At 42.5% G+C, this 27107-nt stretch overlaps 1 protein-coding gene across 1 annotated transcript; it reads left to right on the forward strand.

Annotated features, from left to right (window-relative positions):
- The first annotated feature begins 1500 nt into the window (after window positions 1-1500).
- Window positions 1501-26535, forward strand: SLC18A2 (solute carrier family 18 member A2). Its single transcript, XM_032191790.1, has 15 exons — window positions 1501-1621; window positions 3277-3628; window positions 9857-9915; window positions 11021-11104; window positions 13642-13734; window positions 14227-14316; window positions 14424-14467; window positions 14547-14607; window positions 18208-18303; window positions 20612-20690; window positions 20936-20987; window positions 21433-21496; window positions 21912-22031; window positions 22690-22823; window positions 24975-26535. The coding sequence occupies exons 1-15, from the start codon at window positions 1501-1503 to the stop codon at window positions 25083-25085; spliced, it is 1560 nt and encodes a 519-aa protein (XP_032047681.1). The 3' UTR covers window positions 25086-26535.
- Window positions 26536-27107: the final 572 nt, after the last annotated feature.

Consider the following 27107-nt stretch of genomic DNA (forward strand, 5'->3'; position numbering starts at 1 on the left):
CATGTGGGTGATACAGAGAAAGGAGCAAGAGGCTTCTGCAACTGCATCCCTCCTCACAGACGGCTGGAAAAGCATCTTTGTCCACATCTGCTTTCTGACAGATGACAGTAACAGCAGCACTGCTATCAGATAACTCTCCTCCAAACTGCTGTGCTTACAAAATGCCCAAACCCATGATTTCCTGATAGGAAATTGCTATGAACATTTCATTGAAAGGTGAAATTTATTTTCCCATGCTGACCTGGCTCCTGTTGCTGACCCGGGCAGTGTTCCCTGCCTCCTCCTGCATTCCTCCGCAGTCCTCAGCTCAGTGATGTGATTTATGGTGCAAGTGCCTTCAGGATATGAACCCTCGTTTGTGAATCAAGAGTTTAGCAATACCCACTGGGGGCATTTGTTGTGCACAGGTAAAATTGTTCCCATACGAACATAATGCTTAGTGGATATGTCAAATGAAAACAGAACAACCTGCATGCAAACAAAACAGGTGCTATTAGCACATCCTCTGCCTCTTTTCACTGTTTTTAGGAAAAAATGTGTGTAGTAAACAGCACACTGCACTGAATTCACCCCATTCCTAAAGCCTGCTAGACCTCTGCCAGCGATGGATTGGGACCTGAGATCAGTTTAGACCACGTTGGTTTTTCTTCAGCTGCTACTTTGCCAAGACTTCACAGAGTAAATGGCTTTCATTAACTAATAAATTAATTCTCAAATGAACAAACCAGCACAGGCAGTTTGTTTATGGCACGAAGCGAGTGCTGCTGCAGGAGCACCAGGCTGAGTCTGAGCACCACGCCACAGGCAACCCGCGTCCTAATGGCATCGTGCTGCAGGGGCTCGGGGTGAAACTACATGAATACAGGGAACACCGCTGAAGAAGAACTGTTTGCACAGCGGTGTTGTCACCGCCTTCAGCCTGCCGTTTGCTTCTGGAGCTGTTCAACTCATCGCAAGGCTCATCCCGACTTCGGTGCTCTTTACCGGGGGCGAAGCACCGGGAAGAGGGTGAAGCAGAGAGCAGCCCCCAGGCTGGGCAGCGGCTGAAAGCTGACTTCTAAGCCGCCGTGAATCTTTGCCCAGCAGCCTCCCCTGCCAGCCCGTGGTGCTGGGGAAAGGCTCAAGGGGAGCGGGCTGGGCACGGAGCCCGGCGCTCCGGGCAGGGCGGCTGAGCGCTGCGGATCGCTCAGGTTGGGAAGGGACACCCAGAGGGTCTCTGTGCCCCGCCTCCTCCTCCTCCTCCTCCTCCTCTTCGTCGTCGTCGCCCTCCTCCCTCCTCCTCCTCCTTCCTCCAACCCCTCCTCCTCCTCCTCCTCCTCCTGCCCAGCCGGCTGGCAGCGGGCTGCTGGCCGGGGTCCTGCGAGCCGGGGCGGGCCGGGGCAGGGCGAGGAGGGGGCTCCGGCCTCAGCCCCTGGCCCGGGGCGGCCCCCGGGGGCCTCCGCGAGGCCGCGGCCAGCGGCAGAGGCAGCGGCGGCGGCGGCGGCGGCGGGGCCGGGCGGCATGGCCCGGGGCGAGGCCAGCATCATCCGCTGGCTGCGGGAGGGCCGGAGCTCCCGGAGGCTCATCCTCCTCATCGTCTTCATCGCCCTGCTCCTGGACAACATGCTGCTCACCGTGGTCGGTAGGCGACCGGGTCTGGCGGTGGGGCTGCGCGCTTCGCCGTCGGTGGCTCGGGGGTGGGTCGGTTTCTGGTTCGTGGCTGTGTTTTTCGTTGGTTTCTCTCCCCCCCGATTTATGCCAGCAGTAATCGCCGGTGACAGATGTGCTGCTTGGGTGCGCGAGTGATGCTCGCAAACTAAAGGTTTTCAAACACGTTGGGTGCCCCAGGTACTGCGGGCACCGGCACAACCAGCAAAGTCTCACTTTGTTTCTCTGTCACTTGCAGGATAAGGAATTGCATAAAACCACCTTCATAATTTATTTATTTTCCCACTGAAAGCCACTAAAACTCCTCAGAATGACGACACTGATATTTTTAGCTCATCATCTTTTTTCCTCCTGCGGTCATGCAACTGAAACACCAGGCTAGATAACGCTGGAGATGCCTGTTTCCTTGCGATAGTTCTCCTCCCCCCCACGCTGCTCGTCAAATGGTAGATTAATAAGAAAACTATCTACATGGGTTTTAAGAAAAGTGCTTCTAGGAGATGGTTTAATAAAATAATCAGAGTTTTGATCAAAGTTGAAGGTGCGACTTTTACTAGCTTCAAGTGGCACGGTGTCATGAGTTAGGAATTAACTCAAATCAAGTCCTGGAACATTTTTTGCTGGTAGTTCTTTAAGTCCCCATGTCAAAAGGCTCCTTTTCATATCTATTTTGTCCAAGGGATCAGAGAAACTCCTGGCTTGTGCCCACACACTGCTCATGGAGCGTGGAGCCCACCCTGTGCAGTGCTGCCCTGCCAGCCTCAGCTCCCGGGGGGGGTTCAGCTTAAAGCTGATGCCTTTAACAAAAACTCCATGAATACTTTTACCAAGTCAGTTTTGTATTTTTTAAATGAACATCCTTTCTTATAAAGTTGTTAATGTTTCCCTATTTTTTCTATAAGATGTGTGCTAGAAGCCCTTAAAAGTATTTTGGTCTGCAGACTCACTGAAAGATGGGGCTGTGTCAGAAGGGAGGCCAGGCGACTCTGCTGGTTCTGTCACTGATGCTTCCCAGTAGAATGAATCTTACATCTGTTCCAACCAACGTGGATATGCTAGTTTCTGAGATACACGTTAATACAATTAAATTGCAGCTATGAACTAAAGCTTATAAAGCACGTCCCTTCTAGGTGCTGTTTTCAATGTAAATTTTAAAGAAATAGTGAAATATGTAAACAGCAATACATCAATTCTGATTACTCATTTTTTGTGGCTTGTTTTGTTAACATGTTTTATTACTTTTTACTATTTTGGCTTAATGCTAGTTTCAGTGCTTTTCTCATTATTCACGTTTTCACAATCTAATAAAGGGATTTATGCAGTCATGTGCAACAGTCTGTTCAGACATGGGTTTTGATACTTCTCATATTTTTCTTTCTGAGTTATCTCTGTATAGAAAAAATTATAATTACAAAAACTGGCAAAAAAATAAAGACTAATGTAAAAGAACCATGTTTTAAATTGTACTATTTAAGTTCTGTGTTTCAGTCTTTTAAAATCCTTACTGATGTTATCAGTAAGGAAGCCTTGTACTTCCCAATCAATGACAAAGCAAACAAGAAAATTTGGTGATTCCATTTGTACGTAACCTTACGGTAAGATGCTAATATTTTCTATTTGTTTTTCCAGTGCCAATAATTCCCAGTTACCTTTACAGCATCAAACATGAGAAAAATGCATCAGAAGTCCAGACTACTAAGCCTAACGTAGTTTCAGCAACGATGGACAATTTTCAGAGTATCTTCTCCTACTATGACAACTTGACGATGGTTACTGGGAATGCGTCTGCTCAGCCAGGCCCCAGAGAGCTGCCCCACACCCCGACAGAACAAATGACAGTGAACGTGACTGCTCCTCCATCTGATTGCCCTAAGGAGGACAAGGACCTGCTGAACGAAAATGTTCAAGTTGGGCTGTTGTTTGCTTCAAAGGCAACCGTGCAGCTGATCACTAACCCCTTCATAGGGCCACTGACAAACAGGTATGTTATGCAGTTAGGATTTGTGTTCATGGTTTAGTCTGGGTAGGGATTTCAAAGTACTTCTGTCTCTGTTGTGGCCCTGTTTTCCTGGCCTTCTCACTTTATCTGGAAGAGTATCTTAGCGAAACACATTTGATGAACACATCTTCTGAATGACCGCATCCTTTCCGAAATAAATCAGTAAGCACACAAGCCACTTGACAGTGTTGTACACTTCTCTTTTTCTCCAGCTCCTGAGTCCTCAGGCTTTTATAGAAACTTTTACTGAGGTGGTGTTGAAATTTCTTCAATACAGTTACACAGGGCTAAGATGCTATGGCTAAAAGATGCTACAGCTACAGGGCTACGGCTACAGGGCTAAAAGATGCTACGGCTCAGTAGTTACAAGGATCAAGCTCTGTGACTTGGTGACACATCTATTACACCTGTATTAGGCAAAAATGATGTTGAAGGTGTAGGCAGTGCTCAGATCTCTCCCCAGCTCTTGCAGACCTGCAGCTCTTGGTGTGCTTTAGTGCACAGCAATTCTGAATGTCCCGAGGTAAGGCCAAGTGGGAGGTTCTCATGGGCTTCCACAGAAAGGGAGCAGGTCTGACAAACCCTGCTGGTGCCACGTTCATCTCTGAGTTCAACAGCTCAGATTTACATCTGTGCATGATCTGCTCTGACTGTCAAATTGTCCTCTCTGAGTCCATGTGTACGTTTGATGTATTGAGCAGAATGTGTTTGGGTAGGACATTACAAAAAATCCTCCTGAGCAGCATAGGAGATGCATGCACCAAAATAAATCGCTTACAACAACAGCAAACAAATAAACAAACAAAACCAAATTCAAGCACTAATTACGTTTACGCAGAAATTAAAAAGTATTTATAATATCATTTAAATTTTTGGTGTTAATAATTAATTTGATTTTATTGTTAGTGTTCTGTGTAATTGTTCCCCACAGAACAAGCTGCAGCCCTTCTAAACGGAGTGTGAGATCAATCTCTGTAGGAAATAAGCTCCAAATTGTACTTAGGTCACCAACTCTCATATTTCTTATTAATCTATTTTTACAAAGAAAACATTTTCCTTTCAGAAAATTATAAGCAGAGGAAATTTTTCTGTTTCCTGTCTTGTAAAACACTTCTGTTTAGGCAGTCAGTGCTTACCACAGGTGTCAATAACCAAACTAACTGATACTCTTTAAGGCTGGATATTTCAGGTTTTGAACTAAAAGCACCTTTCTTGGATTTTACAGCTCATATACACACTGTTTAATTTCAGTCTGACAGAGGAGTTTCCAGTGGAGGGATGAGCAGTGGTTGGACCCCCAATGTTATGAATTCAAAACCTGTATTAAATCTGTGGAACTGATATAGACACAAAAGTTTTACATTAGATAGACAGCTTCATTTCTGTTTTATTTCACCTTATCTCCTCCCGTGTATCACTGCTCTGAAAGTTTGCCCTTACAAAATCATTTTTACACAAATATTGTTGCAATTTAAGGAGGAAAACAGATTTTTGTTACCCAGATTTCCTATATTGCTTTGTTAGGCACATCCACAGGCAAAGCAGCATGAAGTCAAATCATATTTCCATAACAGTTCTTTAGCTATTCTAGGTTTTACCAATAATTGTCTGTATCATTGCCTTATCTCCTATCTTACTTTTCTCCTTATTCTGCTGTTCTTATCATCATTTCCACAAACTGTCAAACCAGGGAAAAAGAAGTAAGGCACCACATGTTACCAGTGGTTTCCCAACGAGTGGGAAAAGGACAATCAAGGAGAACACATGGCCCCGTGTGGCACGCCGTCCTCCCATCCAGGCAGAAATGAGTGTCTTCATGGCCAAGTGGCCCTAAATTAGATTTAAGGATTGCTGGTTTTCTTTCATGCACTGTTTGTGTCTCGGAGCAGTGTCTGCCTTTCTTCTGAGAAATGTTTAGTGGGAAATATCAGTTCACATATTTATCAATTAACTGTAGAAGCCACTGGCAAAACAAAACAAAACAAAACAAAAAAAGAACAAACGCAACTAAAATTGATATTTCCTAAGAACAATGTATATGTGCAGTTAAAAGGAAGTGTGAAAAATGATTATTATAAATGAAACAGAAGACGTTTGAGTCATCATTATAATGACTCTACCACTGATAAGCTGTTTAATGATAATTATTATTGCTGTTACTGCTTCTGCAAAATTTCAGCAAAGTATCACAGCTCAGATTGTTAAACAAGCATGGAGTTACTTGTCTTAAAGACACAATGTCTTTAAGTGCTTGAGATTGTATAGGATGCAACAGACTGTTCCACTCATATTGCCAATAAGTGGCAAGTCTGTGCCACAAGGCTGTGCCAGTAATTACTGAGTTTAGGTCTTCCGAAAACCTTGTAGGCTTTTTTTTTTTTTTTTCCCACTTTTTCTATAACTTCTGGAGCTGAAAAATTTTAAAAATAAATTTCAAAATTAGTTTCAAGAAGCAAGCTATGCTAAAAGGTGTCTTATTTAAAGCCCATCTCCTTTCAAAGAACACCAAAGAAGACCCAAACCCATCATTGTGAGCTGTCAGCTGATGGAACACCACCATTTCCCTTTGTGCTAAGTTCTAGTGAAAATCCCAGAAAACAAACTGCCATCACTGCCCCTGAGCCTTCTTCTCTTCCTTCCTACATGTTCAGAGGTTCACTGGGTCATGACCTGGAGGAAAATATTCCTCTTGTCATACATCTCCACTGGGGCTGAAGATGGCCAAAATGCCAGCCAGGGCAGGCTGAGCGAGCGGTGCTCATGTTGGTATTGCTGTAGCTGTACTGTAACAGGGTTAAAGTCAGTAGATTGCAATCCTGTAATGGATAGGCAATTAGGCTCTAATCATCCACAGCTGCTAACCTGGTCAGTGTAACCTTTATTTTACTGCTGCACAGGACCCATCAATTGGTCGTCTCATTGCAGTGTAACATTATTAGTGAGTGTAATCCACTTCCAAACAGTTCTGCAGTCTGGGGTCAGCATGACCCTGAAATGGGGTAACTCAGGCTTTCTCTGTCACTGACAGCCTTTCCTCTCCCTCCTTCAACTGATGACTGGCTTTTTTTGGGAGTTGGAAACACTTGTAGGAAGCACTTTCAGCTATATGTAGCCTCCCTGAAACATGCTGGACCCTCTGGTTGCTTCTGCTTCTCTTGTAGTGTTTTGTGAGGAGTGCCCAAGAAAATGACTTGTTAAGGTGTGATAGCAAGAAAAAGGAAGAGACAAGACAGGAAAAACGTAGAGATAACTGTGATGGAGCACAGCATGTTGTGCTCCATTCAAATTAGAAACTGCATATGCACAGGTTTCACATGGCAAGAACAGGAACAGCCCAGGACTGGGGACAGAGTCTCTGAACAGCTGGCTGTTACAGGTAGTGCCTCCCCTTTTTGTGATCATTTGTTATATATTGTAATTTTTCCGATCAGTAAAAACTCCCAGTCTGTGCTTTCTCATGTCTGTTGGACAGCCCAGAACTGCAGCTGCAGATTAGACATTTGTGGTGGCACAACTGCCAAGTAATTAGCACTGCTATTTTAGGAGGAGGCAGGGTTTGCTAAGATTGTGCAGGAAAAGACAATCTACACTTCTAGTTGTCAGCTGGATGTGGATAAGAATGGCCTCAGAGCAAGAACAACCATGACTTCCAAGGGCTCAGCAACCCTGTGCACGGTAGCACATCATCTCTAAACTGTGGGGGGAGTTCCAGGCAACTTTGACCATTTCAGAGGACTATAAATACTTGCTTAGCTCAGCACAAATGCACGTCCTCTCCTGGCTCTACCTTCACATCGCTTTATATGGTGGACCACGAGCAATATAGATTTTGGGTGAAAGGACTAGCTCTGCCCACACAGAGCCTGGTTCTGAGATGATTCTCTGGGTGGGAAAGGCATGTGTCAGACCTCAGCATGTGCAATAAGGCGTCATGGTCTGCTGCAGGGTGAGAGCAAGAATGAGTTCTGCCTCCATGACTCTCTGCTATGTGGTGCTTCACACCTTGGTGTGACTCTGTTTGTCCAAGATAAAGGAGGAATAATATGCATGACTGCAAAAGCTAAGACCAAAGCAAACTGAGTCTTAATGCAGTGTACTTGTAGGAGCTGTGAATTGCTGTCTCATGGTCCCCGTGGCAAATCAAAGAATTACTTGATTTCTTTACTGCAATCAGACTTCTCCTCCCACAGTGTCCATCCTAGACACCTCTGGGATGGCTTTCACAGACAAAACCCCCAATTCCAATGGGAAAAGGAATGCACATTCAACTTCTGCATTCACAGTACCACAGAGCCAGATAATATCACTCACCAACAGTGCATGCAGGGGTTATTTATCTGTATTTATATCAGTGCTTTCTGTAATTCAAAAAATCAAAATCAAAGCAATTGTGATCAAACTCACTGTGGCCTTTTCTACGTGAGCCCACTGGGAAGGGCAGGCAAGGGGATGGCAATAGGAGGTGATTCTTTTTTATGTCCTTGCATACGCAGAGACATCAGTGGAGATTAGTGTCCCTCTGTATAATACTTACCATGTACACACAATGATAGAAGAGACAAGCCTAGAAAAATCATCCTCTTTAAATTAAACAGACAAAAAAAAAAAAAAAAAAAAAAAAAAAAGTATAGTAGTATTCTTTTAATGGTCAGGTATCAAGGTTTTGAGAGATTAAAGTGATTATCGTAAGCCCACAGAAGAAGAGGAATTGAGGTTGCTGTTTGCTGTTAACCAGTCCAGTTAAGTAAACACAAGAGTAACGTTTCCTCTGCTGCATTTTTGTAGCACCTACTTGCAGATTTCAAGTAGAAAACTCAGTGCACTATGTTTTTGTCATATTTTTAATGGCAAAATTCTTCTCCGTGCTCTTCATTAGAAATTTCTAAGGCTTGTGAAAAAGTGCATGCTAGATTTCTTCCATTCTCAAAACTCCAACAAATGTTAGACACCAATAATGAACAGCCTTGTGCTTCAAAGACTTTACTATTATCTGTGGTCCTTACTTGTATAAAAATTACACTGACAAATAAACAAAGCTCAGAAAAATTATGTTGTTTTACCTGTCTTAAGACTACTATTACCAAAAATAAGAAGGGCCATTGTAGACTCTTCCATTATTTGATTGACCTACTTAAACTAGTACCCCCAATATAAAAGCCCAGTACTGTCAAGTCACTGGGAATTAAAGTCAATTACTATTCCTTTGAATATCTTCACTGTTGAAGAATTTGGCCATTAAAAAAATGTCTTTGCAAATACATTTGAGATACAGAATTTTAGGGAAAAGGAAGCTGTGAATAAGATACGGTGACCACACAGACTGTCTGCAGAGCTACCTGGGTAGTACTTTTGATTCCAAGGCAGAGTTTTAATGACATGAAAAGCAGCATATTGTGAGGTCTTTGTTGAAATTTCAAATTTAGCTGCCTAAAAATGCATTTGCTTTCCAGACAGAAAATAATTTATTTCCTGGAAATTTGAAAATGCTCATAGCAGCCGGGCATACCTCCAGGCTATTTCTGATGTTTTTGTACTTTTGAGTTTTGATGAAGAAAGCTTTGATCAGCTCCATACTTAATCCTAACACTGTGGAAAAGCAAAAAATATTACTCTCAGACACTTTGGGACACTTTCAGTACTTGTAGTTGAAGCAGAACTCCCAGTGAAGCTGATGACAAATTTTCCCAGAAAAAAAATCCATTGGTTTGACCATGTCTCATTTCAGTCATTGTCTCATGAGGGTGGAAACAGACGATTCTTGAAACATTACTGGAATATTTCAAAGCTCAGCATGCTTAGATGAATCTTCCATTCTCATATTCTTGGCAGCCCCATAGAGAACCAGAGGGGTTTTACTGAGAACAATTATGGTGGAACGAGAACAGGACAATCAAATTCTAATGAAGGAAGGACTTCTTCCAGGGATTTCAGATGAAAAGTGTGCTGCACCAAATGAGAAGGCATTTGTAACATGGAACAATTTGATCATGTTGTCCACTATAAATACTTCAAAACCTGCAAAGAAACCACAGGTTGGGTTTTTGCATCTTTTGTGCATGTGCATAAAAAAACAACCAACCAACCAACCAAACAAACAAACAAAACAACAACAACAACAACAAAAACCCAAAACCTCATGCAATTAAATGTAACTCAAAATATCAGTGAAACAATCCTGCAAATGTGATTTTATTTTATTTTTTTTTCCAGAATAGGCTACCAGATTCCATTGTTTGCTGGCTTCTGCATCATGTTTGTGTCAACGATCAGTAAGTGGCCACTTCTTACTTAGTATTGTTCAGATGCAACTTTTAAATAAATGATCTATAATAATGATCCTTAGGAATTCTTGTTGATGTAGAGGAATTGATGCAGAGGAGTGCAAACAGGAGCATAGCCTGCAAGTCAGCTGAGATAATTTGCCCACCCTAAATGGTGTTAATAAGGCCTTAGCTTCTGGTCTATGTTCAGTTTTGCATGGCACTTAAAGATGTGGCCCAGATGGAAAGAGGACAAAGGAGAACATCAAGCATTGTTAGAAGCCTGTGGGGAATGATTAAAAAACTGGGGTTGCTTCAGAAGGCAGGTGTAAGATTTATCAGAGTTTATGACAAAAAATTGAAGGGAATTAAGAGTTTTCCATATCCACTACATGTAAGAAATGGAATAGCAACCTTAAGAAAGTATTAAAGAAAATTTAAATTAAATATTAGGAAAATATTTCTGACAGCAAGGGGACTGAAATGATGGATAAGATTATCTGTTGGTAGAGTCTCTGACAACTCCAGATTTTTGGAACAAATGTTACTTAGTGTGGTTATAACAGTAGTAAGTCTAATTCATGGTCAGCTGTGCCACACAGCATCCAGTGCAGAGCTGGGAACACCTCTGTAAGTCCTCTCCACCCGTTCACTTACTGGAAGAAATGCTGGTGTGAGCCTGTGCATGTGTTAAATCCTATCTTTGTGAATGCCTGGAGCTTCAGCCTGGGCAGCCCAAAGTGCAGCCATGGGGGGAACAAGGCTGGAAAGAAAGGTCTTAATACGCCTCCGTGTGCAGCTGAATCAGAGCAGGATGTAATCAAATCCCAAGTAATTAGTTAAAACTGCTTGGGCGCTTGCATTCTGTGTTACCAGAAGGCTCAGACACCTAAGAACAATTCAACACTGACACATCCAAATGCAATAAGAGAGAATAATGCTGTTAGCATTGAAAGTGGCACAAGTCACTGTAAACACCTGACTGAATTGCAGAAAGGTGTTTGTTGTTTTTTTTTTTTTTTTTTTTCTTTTTGTGATCATTTAAAGAAATCTAACTTTTTAACCTAGTTAGAGTTAACCTAATTTTAAAAATTTACCTCTGTCTTTTCCATAGTGTTTGCCTTCTCAGGAAGCTACACATTACTGTTTATTGCAAGGTCCCTCCAAGGAGTGGGCTCCTCTTGTTCTTCAGTGGCAGGTAAGAGAGCATATGATAGAGTAAAATACAGATCACCAATTCTGTCTTTTTCAGTAACAGTCATTTCTTAATTGTATTTTGTCTGTGGTTTCAATAATTAACACAAAATTATTCAATTAAATCCATTTCATTATTTTTTTTCTGCCTCTTTCCTATGCAGTAGCTCACAAGCAAGTATCTTTTCAGAATAACTTGATATGTGGGCTGCAGGAAGGTAGAGCACTAGATGATGTGCTCTCTCCCTGGGGTTTCTGCATGTGTGCCTTCAAGATTTTAAATTCATTTTTAGCCCTTTTAAAGGTCACCATGAACTTATGTTGGTACTTATTATCATAGGGATAGTACCGCTGCCTGTTTCTGAAATTTCTGTTATAAAATGCTGTTTCCTGTGGCTTGTTATTCTGCCTGCCAGTTTGGACTCAGATTGCCTGTGCTAGATATCCAATATAAGATTTTTATTTTTATTTTTAAATGAACAAGTGAAATGGAGTATGGATTTTCACTCCGAATTATTCAATGATCTCTGAGACTGAGTCTAGAGAAATTATATTTTGTTCATGATGGCAGCAGGAATATAAATTTGCCTTGAAACGGGAGGTGAATAGAGCTTTGTGTCCAGAGCATGTCTCTTGGCTTCCTCAGGAAAAATCCCCTCTCCCAAATGGGACTGGTCAATAAACAGGGCTCATGTACTTCTCATACGAACATAACAAACATTTGAGAGTTGGATTCCACTCAGATCCCCACTGCAGGGATTGTGCTGCAGCCTTGCGGCAGGTGGAGATATCCAATGGAGATCCTCAGCCCCCAGACTAATTAAGCTTACAAGTCAAGCTTTCCAAAGTTAAGACATGCCAGGATCAAAATTTTTGTTCAGCTTTATCTCAGTCCCAGTTCAGGGGTGTACCTTGAGATAGGGTTCTTTGATGAGCACGTATTTTTCCCCAGACAGCCTACAAAACAGAGCAGAAAAGGCCAAGAGTCTCCCTTGTCCACCCCTTTCCTGAAGGCAGGATCTGTAATTCCTCATGCGTACTTGACAGATGTGCTCTCAAAAGCCTGCAGAAATGCCCTCAGCATTGAGCTTTGTGCTTAACTACATTTACTGTTAGGAAGTCCTTTTCTGATCTCTCATCTAAAGCCTCCTTCCTGTCATTCATATCCATTTCTGGTTCTCATAGTTGAGAGAACATGACGAACAGTTTCTACAGTTTCTTTTCTTTATCTTTGTGGCTTTTTTTTTTTTTTTTTTAATATCAAGACCACATCACATCGCACATCAGTTTCCCCTCTCTAGCTTTAAATCCAAAGACCTGCAGCTGTCCCTTGCTGATGGTCACTTGACCTTTGCTCATGCCCATTGCTCTTTTTCGAGTAGTCTGGACTCCCCCAGCTCTTCTTGCACTGCACCAAGGCCAGACCCAGCCCTCAGAAGAAGCTCAGACCCCAGACAAGTGCCAATGGGAGGGAAACAGTCACTTCATGAGTCCAACAGTCCACCTCACTTGCAATACCTGCATGCTCATGCTCAGCCATGACTTGCCCTCAGAGCTGCAGTACCGTAGTAGTGGGTGTAGTATCCCCCCTGCGGCTGTGCAAGTAATCTCTGTAAATTTGCTGTGAATTCTGATATTGTTCTCTAAGTTGCTTTTCAACCAGTTTGAAGTCTGCCACGACTTTCAGTAAGTGTGTTCATCCACACAGGACCTCTGTTACCTTAACTTTCAGTGCACATGATGGTCCGTATTTACATAGTGATCAGTCATGCAGGGCTGTGTGTTCTCTTTCTGGCTCGCTGTCTAGCTGGGGACCTTATATACTGAGTCCTTGATTTGAAAACAGAATTAATAATTTCTATGAGGACTCTTCTGTAGCATTTACCACTACTGTGTCTGAGTGCTCCACAAAAGCAAATGAAAGAGGCTTCATGTTTCATTTTGTGAAATGATGGCTCATCATCGAATGCAGAAATGGGGAACATGAAGATAAAGGTCAAAAGCGTCCTTTAATTTTGGGTGCTGAACTTGAAATACTCATTTTGAAAGCAATCAGCTGGGCATGATACTTTATACTCAGAGCACAGCCTGCAGTGACCGGGGTTGTAGCTGTCGGCCATCACCAACCTTCGTGTCAAGCATCCAGAGCACAAATAGAAGATGGAGAATACTCGTCGAGGGCTTTGTTTCAACTGGCTGAAAAGCAGCTTCTAAACACTGTGTGACAAAGGCAGGGACAGAGAATCCAGCAAATCAGGGCATCATTAAACTACCTGAGTAATAGGGTGTAATAGAACATGGCATTGAGACCATTTATGTGTGCCAAACTCCCTTCTGCTTCAAGGCAAATTGCACGTGGAGGGGACTTAAACACACACATATATATGTATGTGCACCTATATATGTGTATAAATATAGATATACATGTATATGCGTGTAGGTATATACTTATATACAGATACCTGCTGTCACCTCTATCTAATACATTGTGGGACACAGCTGCCTAATTTTTTCCTTTGTTCTATTCTGTTTGTATTTTAGGGATGGGTATGCTTGCCAGTGTATACACAGACGATGAAGAGAGAGGCAACGCAATGGGGATCGCACTGGGAGGACTTGCTATGGGAGTATTAGGTCAGTGAGATTGGGGCTCTGCCACCATCACAAACTGCCTAAAGCACCTCCTTGTGGTCTGTGAAAACAGCAGCAGGATCTCCTTGGGTGCAATGTTACTGTGCCATCTCCAGATTAGATGCACAGTGCATGTTAAGAATCGTTTCTTACGCAGAAACGTATTTCTTATGCTGATATACATCAGATGATAATCTCTGAGGTGCTTGGGTTTTGTTTAAATGGAAGAGTGTTTTGGGGTGTGAAGAATATGGTTTTCATAATCACAGAGATCAATGAGCTTTTCTGTTGGTTTTATTCATCTTTTTTTTGTTGTTGTTGTTTTGTTGTTGTTTTTGTTGCTGTTGTTCATTTGTCTTTTTTTGTTTTGTTTTGTTTTAAATTAAACTATGTGGTCCCTGCATGCCAACGCAGGGTGCCCAAACTCTTGCAGAGGACATTTGTTTGGGGTCAGAAACGCGGTTTCACAGCTTTTCCTTCATTCCTCCCCCTCAGTGGGCCCACCTTTTGGAAGCGTCATGTATGAGTTTGTGGGGAAGAGCTCGCCGTTCCTTGTGCTGGCAGCGCTGGCTTTGCTAGACGGAGGTCAGTGCACATGGAGAATCAGTATTGCCATGTAGCACACCCATTTCGTGTGCCTGTGTCTCGACCCCTTCTTGAAGAAACCTTACAGTATTGATTTCTTTCCACAGCTGTTCAATTATTTGTTCTGCAACCGTCCAGAGCACAGGCAGAAGTGAGTATTGCAGTAAAGCACTCTAGGCAACACCTGATGCTTTGCCTTTCCTAATCCCAATTTTTCATTTGTTTCCTAGAGTCAGAAGGGGACACCGTTACTGACACTTTTGAAGGACCCATATATCATCATTGCAGCAGGTACCAGATCCTTTTTTATTTTTTTATTTAAATCAACTCTTGGCATTATTCCTGCCATCCTGGAAAGCCTCGAGCTAGTCTGGCCTAGCAATAATGTCATTTGCTGTTTTCATTTACATGAAGCACAAAGAACAAAGTAATCCATCAGTAACTCTGGATGGAGGTACCAGTAGAAACACAGTAGGCTGGAAGCTGGAAACGTAGGTGTCTGCCTAGCTGAGAGGGCACTAATGAGCTGTGGATCCTTGCTAAAACAAGGAATTGCGCACTGTGCTGAGATGTGGCCATGAAAATGCCCATGAGACAAGTGAATAGGGCAGAGATGTGGAGGAAGGAACCACCAGCACATCCTGGGCAGTCAGAAAAAATAACTCAGAAGTTTGCTTCCATCTGAGGAGGGAGTGAGGGTCTCTAGAGCATGGGTTGTGTTTCAGAAAAGGTCTGGGTCAGATGGTGAGTGGCATTTGGTATTACATGTACTGTTTGTGCCTTGAGGGAAGTTTGCCTCTTGCGTCATGTTTTGTTGGTTTGCTCTAAAGAGGGCTGTAATTAAGCCTGACCCTTTTAAATGTCTGTAAAATACCTGGAAGCAGATCATGATTTTTACTGCTTTGTCCCTTAATCCTAACCTGCTTGTCTGACAAAGCAATGCCTACAAGCATTTTTGGGGTGCTCGGGTCTTGGTGATCTCAGGGCATTATCACTACCTTAGCTCTGTGACAGGACACTTGGTCAAGCTGTGACTGAAGTTATACAGAGACTTTTGCTTAAAACATTCTTGGAGCATTTAAAGACTTTGCTATTGGACAAGAATATGTGAGGGAAACGAGCTGCACAGATGGGAACTTTCTTAAGAGCTCAAATCCACTTTTCATCTGATCCAGTAGCTGGCCTCTTACAGTGGTTAAGAGCAGGTGCTGCAAGGTGAGGTTCATCTCTCCTACAAGTAGATGTCTTGGGAATAGTGCAATCCCTGTCAGGGTATAATCTGATAGAGCTTGTTTTAAACCACAAAATATGTCGGGGTGTTTATTTCAAGGGATACTTTGCTTGCCTGAGCTGCTCATGCCAAGTTTAGTCTTAACCACGTAAGAGAAAAGGTAGCAAGACCCATGGATCTCACCTTTTATCCCAGGAAGGAAGACTGTATGGCTGTACGGAGGGACAGAAGCACAGAGACCCTCTCTGCTCCCTTCCCTCCTGCTCTCTCCAACTGCATGTGGTGACTTGTCCACCTCCCACCAGGCATCGGTGTCCAGGAAAGATGAAAGTTCCTGCCGAGGGTCCCTCCCGTGGGTTGCACATGAGTTTGGTTCAGTATCCACTGTCCCTGCATCCCAGGAGAGAGACTGCCCAGTGCTTGGCAGAATGGATGATGCCCATGTTCTCTAACCTCAGCCCCCTCAGCCTTAAATGTTCATTGCTTCAGTTCTGAAGCTGTTGTTTTATGCAGCAAAAAGAGTTTTGAAAGTGTCATTTGCTGTTCCTCACCCCAGTGAGGGTTTTGTTCAGATACAGCGATTTGGGAAGGTTGAAAGTCTCATGGATTTGCACTGCTCAGGGAGGACAGAAGTTCTGAATGCCTTCTAAGCATTCATTTAACAACTCTTTAAAATTAATTTTAATTTTAAAATTAAATTTTAAAAAATTGTTAAACAATGACAAAATTCAAGGCATGGGATTAATTCTCTAGTGGGTTAATTGCTAACCACAAGTAAAAAACAGGGAAATTTAAGGGGTGCTGCAAATGGACTACCAGTTTAAGTGCTTTTTGCACTCTCAATTTAGGTACACGAATTTTGTGGCATAAATTCAATCTCCTAAGTGTGCGTCATACCCTTGAGTCATAATTGTTTGCATTTCCAAAGCACAAGAGCTTCCTGACCGATTCCCCTACCTGTGGCACCACGTCACTCTTCAGCACCAGCTGTCCCAAACTGAAGCACACAGCCCCATCATCCTAGCCCAGCTCTTCCCTCGGCAGCACCTGCTGCCCCTGGGCTGGTGACAGAGGGGACTTGGCTTCACTCAGTGCCACACTGATGTCCTGAGCCCTGCAGCGATGCTGCAGTGAGGTGCTGTGGTCACCCAGGTTGGGCTGAGAGATGGGCTAGTTTGAGTTACCAGATCCAAAAAGCAGATCTGAGACGGTTATTGTCACTAGCACGTGGGCTCTTGAGAAAACTCATGGCAGCTTTTTGCTGGGTACTGGGTTTTTCACAGAGAAATACCGGTGATCTCCACGGTGCTCTGTCAAAAAGCTAGGGGGTTCCCAGCCCTGGAGGTGGGATCCAGCTGGAAGGCTGCAATTTCACATCTTCTGGCCAATGCAGGACATTTAATCTATTTTAAGCAAGAAACAATGTAGGATTTCTGCTCCTGAGATACACACCTCTAAAGAGAGCTCAGCTCCAGATAAAGCAGAGGAAAAAAATTACCTTGTTTTGGGGAAGTTTTACTGAGGTAGCATGGTGTTTATTAAACTGTGCCCTGAGTTTGCAGAGTACCAGCTCAGGCTCTCACCTTTGTCTTGCAGTACATCCGAAAGGTCCAGGTACCTTTGTCACTTCTGTGAGGGGCTGGCAGCAGGGACAGGTTCTGTTACCCTGTGGCTGCTTCAGGCCCTTTGGATGAAGTGGGGAAGGCCTCCCAACTCAAAAAAAAGCACTGTGGGGTCTAGCAATCCCCACACTAAGGCTGCAGCCCACTCCTGAGAGAGGGCAGAGGGCCTGGACCCCACCACCAGAGCTCAATCTGCGGGCAGTGGAGCAGGAAGCAAAACCCTACGCGGGCAGAGAGCAGCCGGCAGGCAGGATTGAGTCAGCACTTCTGTTCTTTGCGTGTAAATGACCAAAGGTCCAGAGATTCAAAAGAGATTTGGAAGCATTTGAAATTCATATGGGTGGGCAAGCTCAGCCAAGCTGATGCTTTGTGGCATGGCTTAGTGGCTGCCGGCTGCGGGGCCTGTACACAAAGCTCCCTCTTGCAGGGGGTAGGCATCCCTCTGGCTGTCAGGTGGTATTTTTAGGATCCCAACCTCCACGGCTCATCTTCCTCATTCACAACGGGTTGGAGCCATGCCTCTTACACAACAGGTTCAGGTTTTGCCCCAGGAGACTGGAGATAAAGACCAAAGGAGGGTGGATTTAGCTTGTCGTTTGTACACGGTCAGACATCACGAACTCTCTAAATGTCATCAGGCTCGCTGTAGACTTTGCTGCCCCCCTTCACATTATGAAAATAGCTTAACATTTATTGCAGAATTTCTGGGAGAATTGAAACATACAGAAAGTTAGTCTTCAGTGACTTTACACTCTGTTCTATTTAACATTAATCAGCATTTGATACATGACAAATAGGTCTTTAAAAAGCACTTTTTTTTTTTTTTTTTTTTTTTTTTTAATAAAAGCATTGATTCTTTGCACAGGTTTTTGTTCATAGAGCTTAGGGATATGGTTTAGTGGGAACTGCTAGCGTTAGGTTAGAGGTTGGACTCGATGATCTTGAGGTCTCTTCCAACCTAGAAATTCTGTGTGATTCTGTGATAAATAATTTTTTACTTTCCCCCCCCCCCCCCCCCCCCCCCCTTCTTTCTCCAAGGTTCAATCTGCTTTGCAAACATGGCTATCGCTATGCTTGAACCAGCTTTACCCATCTGGATGATGGAGACCATGTGTTCCAAAAAATGGCAACTTGGTAAAGTACAGAACATTACTTGGGTCTGCTATATTTTGTTTGAGGGATGTCTCTGTTCTGGTCCTGTTAATAATGCTCTCCTTAGATACTTTAAAGGTAGTCTTTTTTTTTTTTTCTTTTTTCTTTTTTTTTTCTTTTTTCTTTTTTTTTCATCCCTTACAGCAATGCTGCTGCATTGGAGACTTATCACTGAACAGGGCACAACACGACTCAATTCCTGGCCCAGCACTCTAGACATGAGCACATTTCAGGTTCTGTTTGTAAATATATGTTGTAAAGCCTTTGTGGCACTCTAGAAAAGCACAAAGATTAGACTCTCAAAGAATCAATTGACAAAAATTTTCAAAAATCATTTGGTTTAGGGTTTTTCCCAGAGGGAATCCCTCCTCAGTGCCTAGTGTGAACTGCTGGGAGCAGGAAATCTGTGTTGGATGCAGTGTATGCTGCATCCAACATGCACACATTAGCATGGACTGCTTCCAGGGCTGCAGATGGCAATGGTAGGAAAAGCATGGACTTCTCTTAGAATGTAGCCACCAGAGAGAAACAGGGCACTAGGAACATTTTCTAGTATCAATGAATGGCATTTGAAAGCAAAAGAAAAATCCTTGTTGAAAATAATTTTCATCAGACTAATATCCCTAGAGAGTACTAATACAGGTGTCCCTACAACGCAGAGAAAACACAAACATTATTTCAAATGAATGCAAACTCAGATCTTGGGTGGCCATAGGTGGCAGTCCTTAATGTATTACTGTACTGTTGAAAGTGGTAATGATTGCTAGCCCATTACATAGCAAAATTAACACACAGACCTAGATATTTTAAGCCTCACAAAGAAAAACAAAGATGGCTTATCTGCCTCCCCCACTAGAGTATACTGGTGTAACAGAAATGAGATTTACAAATCTCCTATTTGAACAGAGGTTCCTAGAAGGAAAATATCCATTTTAAATTAAGACTAATTTTACCCCTTAATGATATAAGTAATTGAGTCCATTACACTTTGTCTGATTTGACAGCATTAATTAAAGTTTTTAAGCCTCTTAAATTATATCTGAACTGCAGGGTTTTAAGCAAATGATTATCTTATGCAGTTTTGAGATCCAGTTGTTTGAAGAGTGATCAGAAGAAGGTACAAAGGGCTCTGACTTTGATCAATTAATGTTACTTTGCATAAAGCTTATTTAGAAAATCACCGTTCTGCTTCAGTAGAAGCACAGCTTACCACTGCGACTGTACCACACCAACATGCAAGCCTTATTGACCAAGCTTTTGCAGTATTTTTCTTAGTTTTCGAGCTCTGCTGTAAATGGCCATTTCATATAAAAAGTCTGCTCCAAGCCATACTGAAGTAGCTGCGGTTGCACAGGTGAAAAGGTTTCGGCAGCATTGCCATTGTGACCCACAAGGATTTTAATCACAGGATATTGCTGTGCTAAAAATTACCTCTCGATTTTTCTTATGAATATCAGAGAGATAAAGGAAGGAGGATGGATAAGCAGGAAATGAGAAAATCTGTGTTGCCTTGGTGAGAGATGAGGAGCACATACACTTAGAGGAAATTGTTTGATTGTGTACCATAATGTCATGGCCGCTCTCTAAATCTGAATTATCTGATTTAAAAATGACCAAATGGAAGGCTTGCTGCGGCATGTGTTAAGTTGCCAGACTCTCCCACTTTTGTCAGGTTTCCCAGATTTACTCGGGAAGATGCAAAATTGAACAGGAACACCAGAAAGATGCAGTGCCTTACTTAGTTCCAAGAGACATCAACCCTACAACACTGAGCCACCACCTGTGCCCCTGTCTCACAGAAATCTTTCGTACAAGGCCACCTCCTGGCTGGCAGTGGTGATCGGGCATCATGGCATTACAAGCCCACCTGTAGTACAGGGGCGCCTGGCCACGGGGTACCCAACACATGCTCCATATGCCAGCCATGCAACCCAGAAATAAGCGTGAAGGGGAAAAATGATCTTTCTTGAACTACCCCAAAGTTTACTGCAGTTCGAATTTTTTTTTATTTTTATTTTTTTCCTCTTTGCATCTCCTCTCCCATGCCAGGCCTTGCAGCTGATGCTGGAAAGCTCTGTTCAAAGGCGTCATATTGCTCCTGCATTTCATAGATGATGTCCTGAGATTTCAGGAAAAGGATGTAAGAAACCGGATATTTGATTCTCTGGGCTATGCACAAAGACTCCATTAGATGTGTTCAGACCAAAATTGCATCGTCTGGAATTTATTAGTTTCTTCTAACACCTCGCTGAAGTCGTTGCTGATAAATCATCTCATTCATATTTTTCAGGCGTTGCTTTTCTTCCAGCTAGTATCTCTTATCTTATCGGGACTAATCTTTTTGGGATACTTGCGCACAAAATGGGAAGGTATGCTTAATTTAAAAATATTAATAATCTTCCAGTGTGTTCTTGTATCATTTGCAGTGTTTCTCAGGGCAGTTTGTTGATGGTGGAAGTTATTAAAATTTTCTTTGTAGTAGGAAAATCATTTTTGGAACACGTTGCTCCTTTGGTTGTGCTCCTCTGCACTTCAGACATGGCTTTGAACCATCCTAAATCACCTTGAATACCTTGCAGGCACTGAAGTCTGACTGATGTTTCTTCTTTGGTAGGTGGCTCTGCGCTTTACTCGGGATGCTAATCGTGGGAGTAAGCATTTTATGTGTAAGTAGAAGATGTATCTGTCACACCACCTAAATATTCCCGTGTTCATCTTTGAACATGTGCTTTATCATGAGATTTCACTGGAGCTTCTGCCTTACAGATATGTTATTAAACAATGTGTAGCTAATGGGTTCCAGATCCCCTATCTGAGCACTTCAAAATCTCAGTGGTTCAATTATTTTGAAGGAAGTGTGGCTCCCAAAGAAGGGGGGGGTGGGATCATTCTGTAAGCTGCTGTCACTCAGCAGCTTACTCTTGCTCGTGAGAGAGAGGGTGTCAGTGGTGCAGTGGCACAGCTGTCTGCTGCAGTAGGCCAGAAGATGTGTCAAACGCCAGCTGCACAGCTGTAGAAAGCATGCTCTAACTACTCTGGGAATTTCTCTTAGAAAAAGAAAACTAATCTCGTTAGTGCAACCTAATTAACTACCTGAAATTTCGTTCATAGGTGCCATTTGCTAAGAACATTTATGGGCTCATAGCACCCAATTTTGGAGTTGGATTTGCCATCGGTGAGAAAAATCACAATGACTTTTTCAGTCTGTTGTTTATGTAAAAATGGTTTTGTGTGAAGTTACACAGCAAACAAGCTTTGTTGCTATCCTGGCTTGACAGTAGTGAGGTCTGAGCTGTGGCCTGGACTGGCAGGTAGAGCCAGGAGGACCACAGGGCAGTGCTGGAGCTGATGTGCTCTAAGCTTGTGTCTCTCTTATCCTTCAGCAAGTACCATGTGCACATCTATATTCATCCATATGCTACCTCAGACACAATACAGGCTCTTTTAACACAAACTTTTGCATATTTAAGAATAATCACCCTTTTAGTTGCTGTTGCATACCATTGTAGCATATAGTTGGCTGAGATGTTAAATAAAATTTAAAAAAAAGGACATTTTTTCTGAACTCTGTTCCCCTTCTTCATGACCAGGAATGGTGGACTCCTCCATGATGCCCATCATGGGCTACCTTGTGGATCTGCGCCATGTGTCAGTGTATGGCAGCGTGTATGCCATAGCTGATGTTGCCTTTTGCATGGGCTTTGCGATAGGTAAGTCTTCCATCTTCCTGCCTAAAATGCACTTGACAGTAAAGAGAAATGTGCTGTGCTGCTAGGCATGAATCCCCGTGGCATTTGCAGGCTTTTTGAGCTGGGGTTGTTTTTTTTTTTTTTTTTTTTTTTTCCCTTGCTTTTTTTTTTTTTTCTTGCTTTTTTTTTTTTTTTTTTTTTTTTTTTTCAGGAAGCCAGAAGCAGAGGGAAAGAATGCAGGGAGCTGTTTGTCATCAGTTCCCCTCCTCTGCCATGGTGCTATGCATGTCTGAATAGCTGTTAAGAGGCTTGAGGCAGGAAAGCACTGATCAGAGATAGGATATCCCTAGGAAAAAGACCTTGCAACACCTGGGACTGCCAGCGTGGCTGTGCTCCTATGTGTCTGGGAGGGAAATAACTCCCCCATTAACTCCCCCATTGTCCCCTTTCCCTTGAGTGTCTGGTACAGACACACCACAGACCCTCAGCACATCTCTGATTTCTGCAGTGAATGCAGGGTCTGGAGCCAGAGAAGGTTTCTGTTTTCATTACCTATGTATGCTTGTATTCCCTAAATCTGTTTGTAAAGTGGGAGTTTTGCATGTAAAATTACTGTTCAAAGTGAAAGTGAATGCTGCAAATTTTATGGTATTCAGGAAAAGGGTTTTATTTATAAAAGGTCCCTCTGCTGGTGGTGCCATTGCAAAGGCAATTGGATTTCCATGGCTCATGACAATTATAGGGATCGTGGATATCCTCTTTGCTCCATTGTGCTTTTTCCTTCGAAGTCCACCTGCCAAAGAAGAGAAAATGGTAAGCGTGACATCTTCTTTGCTTTTTTTCTTTCAGTGAAATGAATGATAACTTATTTCTACATCTTTGCCTCTAACTTTCCAAAAACGGGACCAGTACAGTTTATTTCACTGTCTTGCATCACCTTTGTTATAACCCCCACCTCATTTTCTGCCCGATATGTATAAAGGAAATTTTTTAGTTACATGTCCCCCGTGCTGCTGTTCCAAGGTTTGCTGTCCCTGTTATACTGATCTGGTTCTGAAGTCCTGTTACTCCCGGAGGGTACCTTGTGCTGTGTTGACAGGGTTTCCTCTGCCTGGCAGCATGCTCCAGAAGGAGTTGCATGGCAGTGCATTTAGTAGGAAGATTTTCCCTGGGCAGGGAAAGTCCCGAGTACAAGCACAATGCTTTGCTGCAACACCACTCACCATGTGTAAGTCCAGGCCCCAGCACTCTGTCCTTGCTCATGCTGAACAAGGTTGGCTTGCACCCAAAATACAGTGGCAAGTTGTTTAAGGAAAGAAAATGTAATTTTGCATGGCCATTGTCTTACTATGCAGTAACAAAGCTCTGAAAGGCAACGACAGAACCTAGTGCATGAGCTGTGCATGGTTTGTACTGGTATTCATAAAAGAGAAGCTGGAAAAATGGATCTTGCTGAAATGTAATGTATATGAGGACAGAGACCTTCGGTGTCACCCATATTTGTACTGCAGAATCCCAGAGATTCCAGCTAATCCCTCAGTATGACCTTTGCACACTGCAATGACTTTTTATTTATTTTTTTTAAACACTAAGGTTATGGAACAGAAAGAACAGAAACCAAAAGAGCTACTGTTGTTTGCACAGAGATGAAGTTTATTGTCAGCTTCCCACAGCTGAGCAGGAGGCACTGCCATGTGCAGGTGCTTGGCGGAAAGTCCTTTGAAAAGGCAGGGGTAGGCTTGCGGGTGAAGCAATGTAAGAGCATGTGGTGGTTGTCTGCACAGCCATGAGAAAAGATGATTCACAGGCATAAGGTTTTGGTACTATTGCTTGAAATTTGGAAATGTAATGGTTATTGCCATCAAGGATCAAGGACAGCCACAGATACCAGTTCAACTGTTTTGCAGAGAGGAGGCAGAGGTCATAAATTCAATGAACCATGCTGGACCTAAAGATTTTTAAATTACTGCATCTGTTACCGGGTATTTCCACCTGATAAAACAGCATTCTTGGTACAAATCGGGACAGAAAGTTTACTTTTCAGTTGGTTTGTGCCTCCAGCTCATTTGAGCCACCTCCAAGGCTGAAATCTGAAATCTGTACTGAAGCGTTCATGCACAAACAGAGCCTTCTGTCCCTCTCTGAGCTCCCCTCATCCCCCTGCACTGAGCTGCTTGCTAAAGCACCGCACTCAGCTGCTGCTTGTGCTTGGCAGTCCAGAGGGCTTTGTAAAATGAGAGCGTGGGATAGGAAAGATTAAAGAGCAGAGGGAGTCCCAGGATGAGGCAAAGCACACTGTGGCTCCAGGAGTGCTTGGGGCTGGCTTTAATCTCACGTGGTGCCATCCAGCTGAGCTGCATGCATCCTGAAGTGAGAAAAACAAGCTCAGTTTGCTGCCTTTTGTAGGCTAAGGGCCAGTATCAGGCTGTCAGCCTGTGCTCCTGCACGTTGTTCATCACTACAGCCTTAAATTGTGTGTGGTTTACAGCTACATGAGGTGCAGTGCTGGCTGCCGTGATAGCAGCAGGGAGCCTGTCATGGCCAGGGTTTCCTGTGTTTTACTCTTTGGGTAATTAATTAACAGCTAAACTAAATCCCTACAACATGAAACGCTACACAACTGCTCTGAGTATAGAGCTGGGTTGTCCTAGGAAAAATTGATCCAGAAGGGTGAAATGGTGGGGAAATGTGGTGGCTGTCCCCGGCCTCAGCAGCTGAGGCAGCAGGCCTCTGGCCCGCCCCTCTCGCTTCTAATGATGGTGACCCCATTTACCAGTGGTGGTATCTTGAGGAGTATGCGGTAGGGTATTGACCTACAAACACTCTGATAGAAATCAGATTGGTTCTGCTTTCACAGAAATCCAGTGAATCCTGAAATCTGTGGATGGCTGCGGTCGAGCTGTGTGCAGGCCGCAGCTGTGCATTAGCTGGATGTGGTAATGTTCACGCTCTCTTCTCTTGTAGGCAATACTCATGGATCACAACTGCCCCGTTAAAACAAAAATGTACACCCAGAACAACATCCAGGCCTACCCGATAGGTGACGAAGAAGAGGAGTATGAAAGCGATGAGTAACAGTAAAAGCCATATATTATATTTTGGTGTACACAATGCAGTGTTTCATGTGAAACATCTCATCCAGAAATGTTTTAGATGTACTGTAGATTTAATAGTGAAATGGTCAAAAAACCAAAGGTATATTATTCATCTCCCATGGTTATAAAGCAGACTGCTAACTGCCTTATAAGGAGGGAAAAAAGCTTTTATAGAGGATTTGTATAGTGTCTACCTTTATTTTGTGTATTTAATTTCATTGAATATTACACAGTATATTTTTGATCAAATGTGTAGCGTAAATCTGTATAAACGTGAATTTAAACTATTTGATTTTTTCAAGTCAACTCACTGACCTACAATGATTCACATTCTGTTTGGAGTCATTAAGAACGAACCGATCTCTTGAATATAACTTCTCTGATTTATTCTATTGATTAAAACCAACCAAACACAAAACCCTTGCAAAGCTCAAAGAAAACCTATCCAATTTCCCGTCTTTTAAATTGTACCCTTGTAAGTACATCCACACACAGGTGCTGAAGGTTGGAATTAAGAGTGTAGACATCGCTATGACGTTTTTTTTTAAATCAATTTTGGATCACGTATTATTAAAATAAAAGGCACGACTACTTTGCGATTTGAAAAATGAGCTGTACCTGACCACTCATGGAATGCTTTGAAAAAATATATATATATTTTGAACAGATGAGTATATTGCTATTAGTACAATGTAATGAAGTTTTAATCAGCTAAGGAGTTGTGCAAGATGAAGTGCCCAAAGACACAAAGAGTACTTGGTAAACAAGTATGTTTGAATGTATGTAGTTCCTTTCCCTGAAAGGGAATAAGAACCACATCAAGATACTTGTTTATATTTCTATCTTTTGGATCTTATTTTTAATATCTCAATTTTATTTTAGATGCATCCTAAGTGACTGACTAGAAAAAACTGCAGTATCAAAGTATTTAGATTCAGCATGTACTGAAAGTAAGCTAGTAACTTAAGCAGTTCACAAAAATACTTGACATGCATTTGCATACACATTTAGAAATTCAGCATATTTTTTTCCAAAAAAAAATGAAATAAAAATATCAACTTTCCCAAAGATAATGAAAAATATCCTGTTTGTCACCAATTTCTCTTAACATCTGGGGAGATGGTCTAACAGAGGAACACAGCACTGGATTACGTGGTCTCTGTATGCAATGAGAAAAATATGACTTTGAAAGAAAGCATTTAAAACAATTCACAATGTTCTTATCAACTGTGGCGTATCTTTTTATTTGTAAAATTAAAATCTTTATGTGCCTTCTTTCATGTAATTGCAGATGTTTTATGTACTGCAGCTATAGATACTATGTTTACATATAGTTTTGTAAAGTGTATATACTATGGTCAGAAAATATGAAAAAATAGTGGATCAAACTTCAAATAATGCTTTGTCAAAAATTATGCATTCAGACCACATTAAAATAAAGGTATCTAAAATAATTTCATGATCTATTGTAATAAAAGAAAAAAAAAATTAACCTCTTCCCCCTCATAATTTGCTCTATACATTGTGATCTGTATACTATAAAAAAAAAAATCCAGCTCCTGGGAAAGCACTCCTTGTTTCTAGTCCCTTTGTTGTGTTAGAGGACAAACATTTTCACTCTAGGTCACAAATACGTGCAACTTCTTTACACAACCACAATAGCTTCCAAATGCTGCCTATTGCGTGACGGCTGATCTGAGCTGTAACTTCTGTGAAATAGGTAAGGACAAACTGTGCATTACCAGGATACACACACTTGGAGAGCCCGCCAGAAGAGTGTTCAAGAGGGAATATTCTGAGAAAACATCCGAAGACGCTTGAATGATGTGAAAGGCCAAGCAATACGGTCCGTGGCTGAGTTGAAAACCCACTTAGAGGTTTTATACCAGTGTATTTTCTACTGCGTTCTTGTGAATGTGTAACAGAGGGAGAACCTTTCTTCAAAGCTGAGAAGTGGTTGAAGAGAGGCATTAACAGAGCATAAACCAAGAATCTGCAGCTT

This window comes from Aythya fuligula, chromosome 7, assembly GCF_009819795.1.
Source record: "Aythya fuligula isolate bAytFul2 chromosome 7, bAytFul2.pri, whole genome shotgun sequence".
NCBI lineage: Eukaryota > Metazoa > Chordata > Aves > Anseriformes > Anatidae > Aythya > Aythya fuligula.

Bases quoted from the DNA above. Each gene is read 5' to 3' on its own strand.
- SLC18A2 (XM_032191790.1), top strand. From the start codon at position 1,501: ATGGCCCGGGGCGAGGCCAGCATCATCCGCTGGCTGCGGGAGGGCCGG. The intron at 13,735-14,226 runs GTCAGTGAGATT...CCTCCCCCTCAG, and splicing joins ACTTGCTATGGGAGTATTAG to TGGGCCCACCTTTTGGAAGC. The intron at 20,988-21,432 runs GTAAGTAGAAGA...TTTCGTTCATAG, and splicing joins TGGGAGTAAGCATTTTATGT to GTGCCATTTGCTAAGAACAT.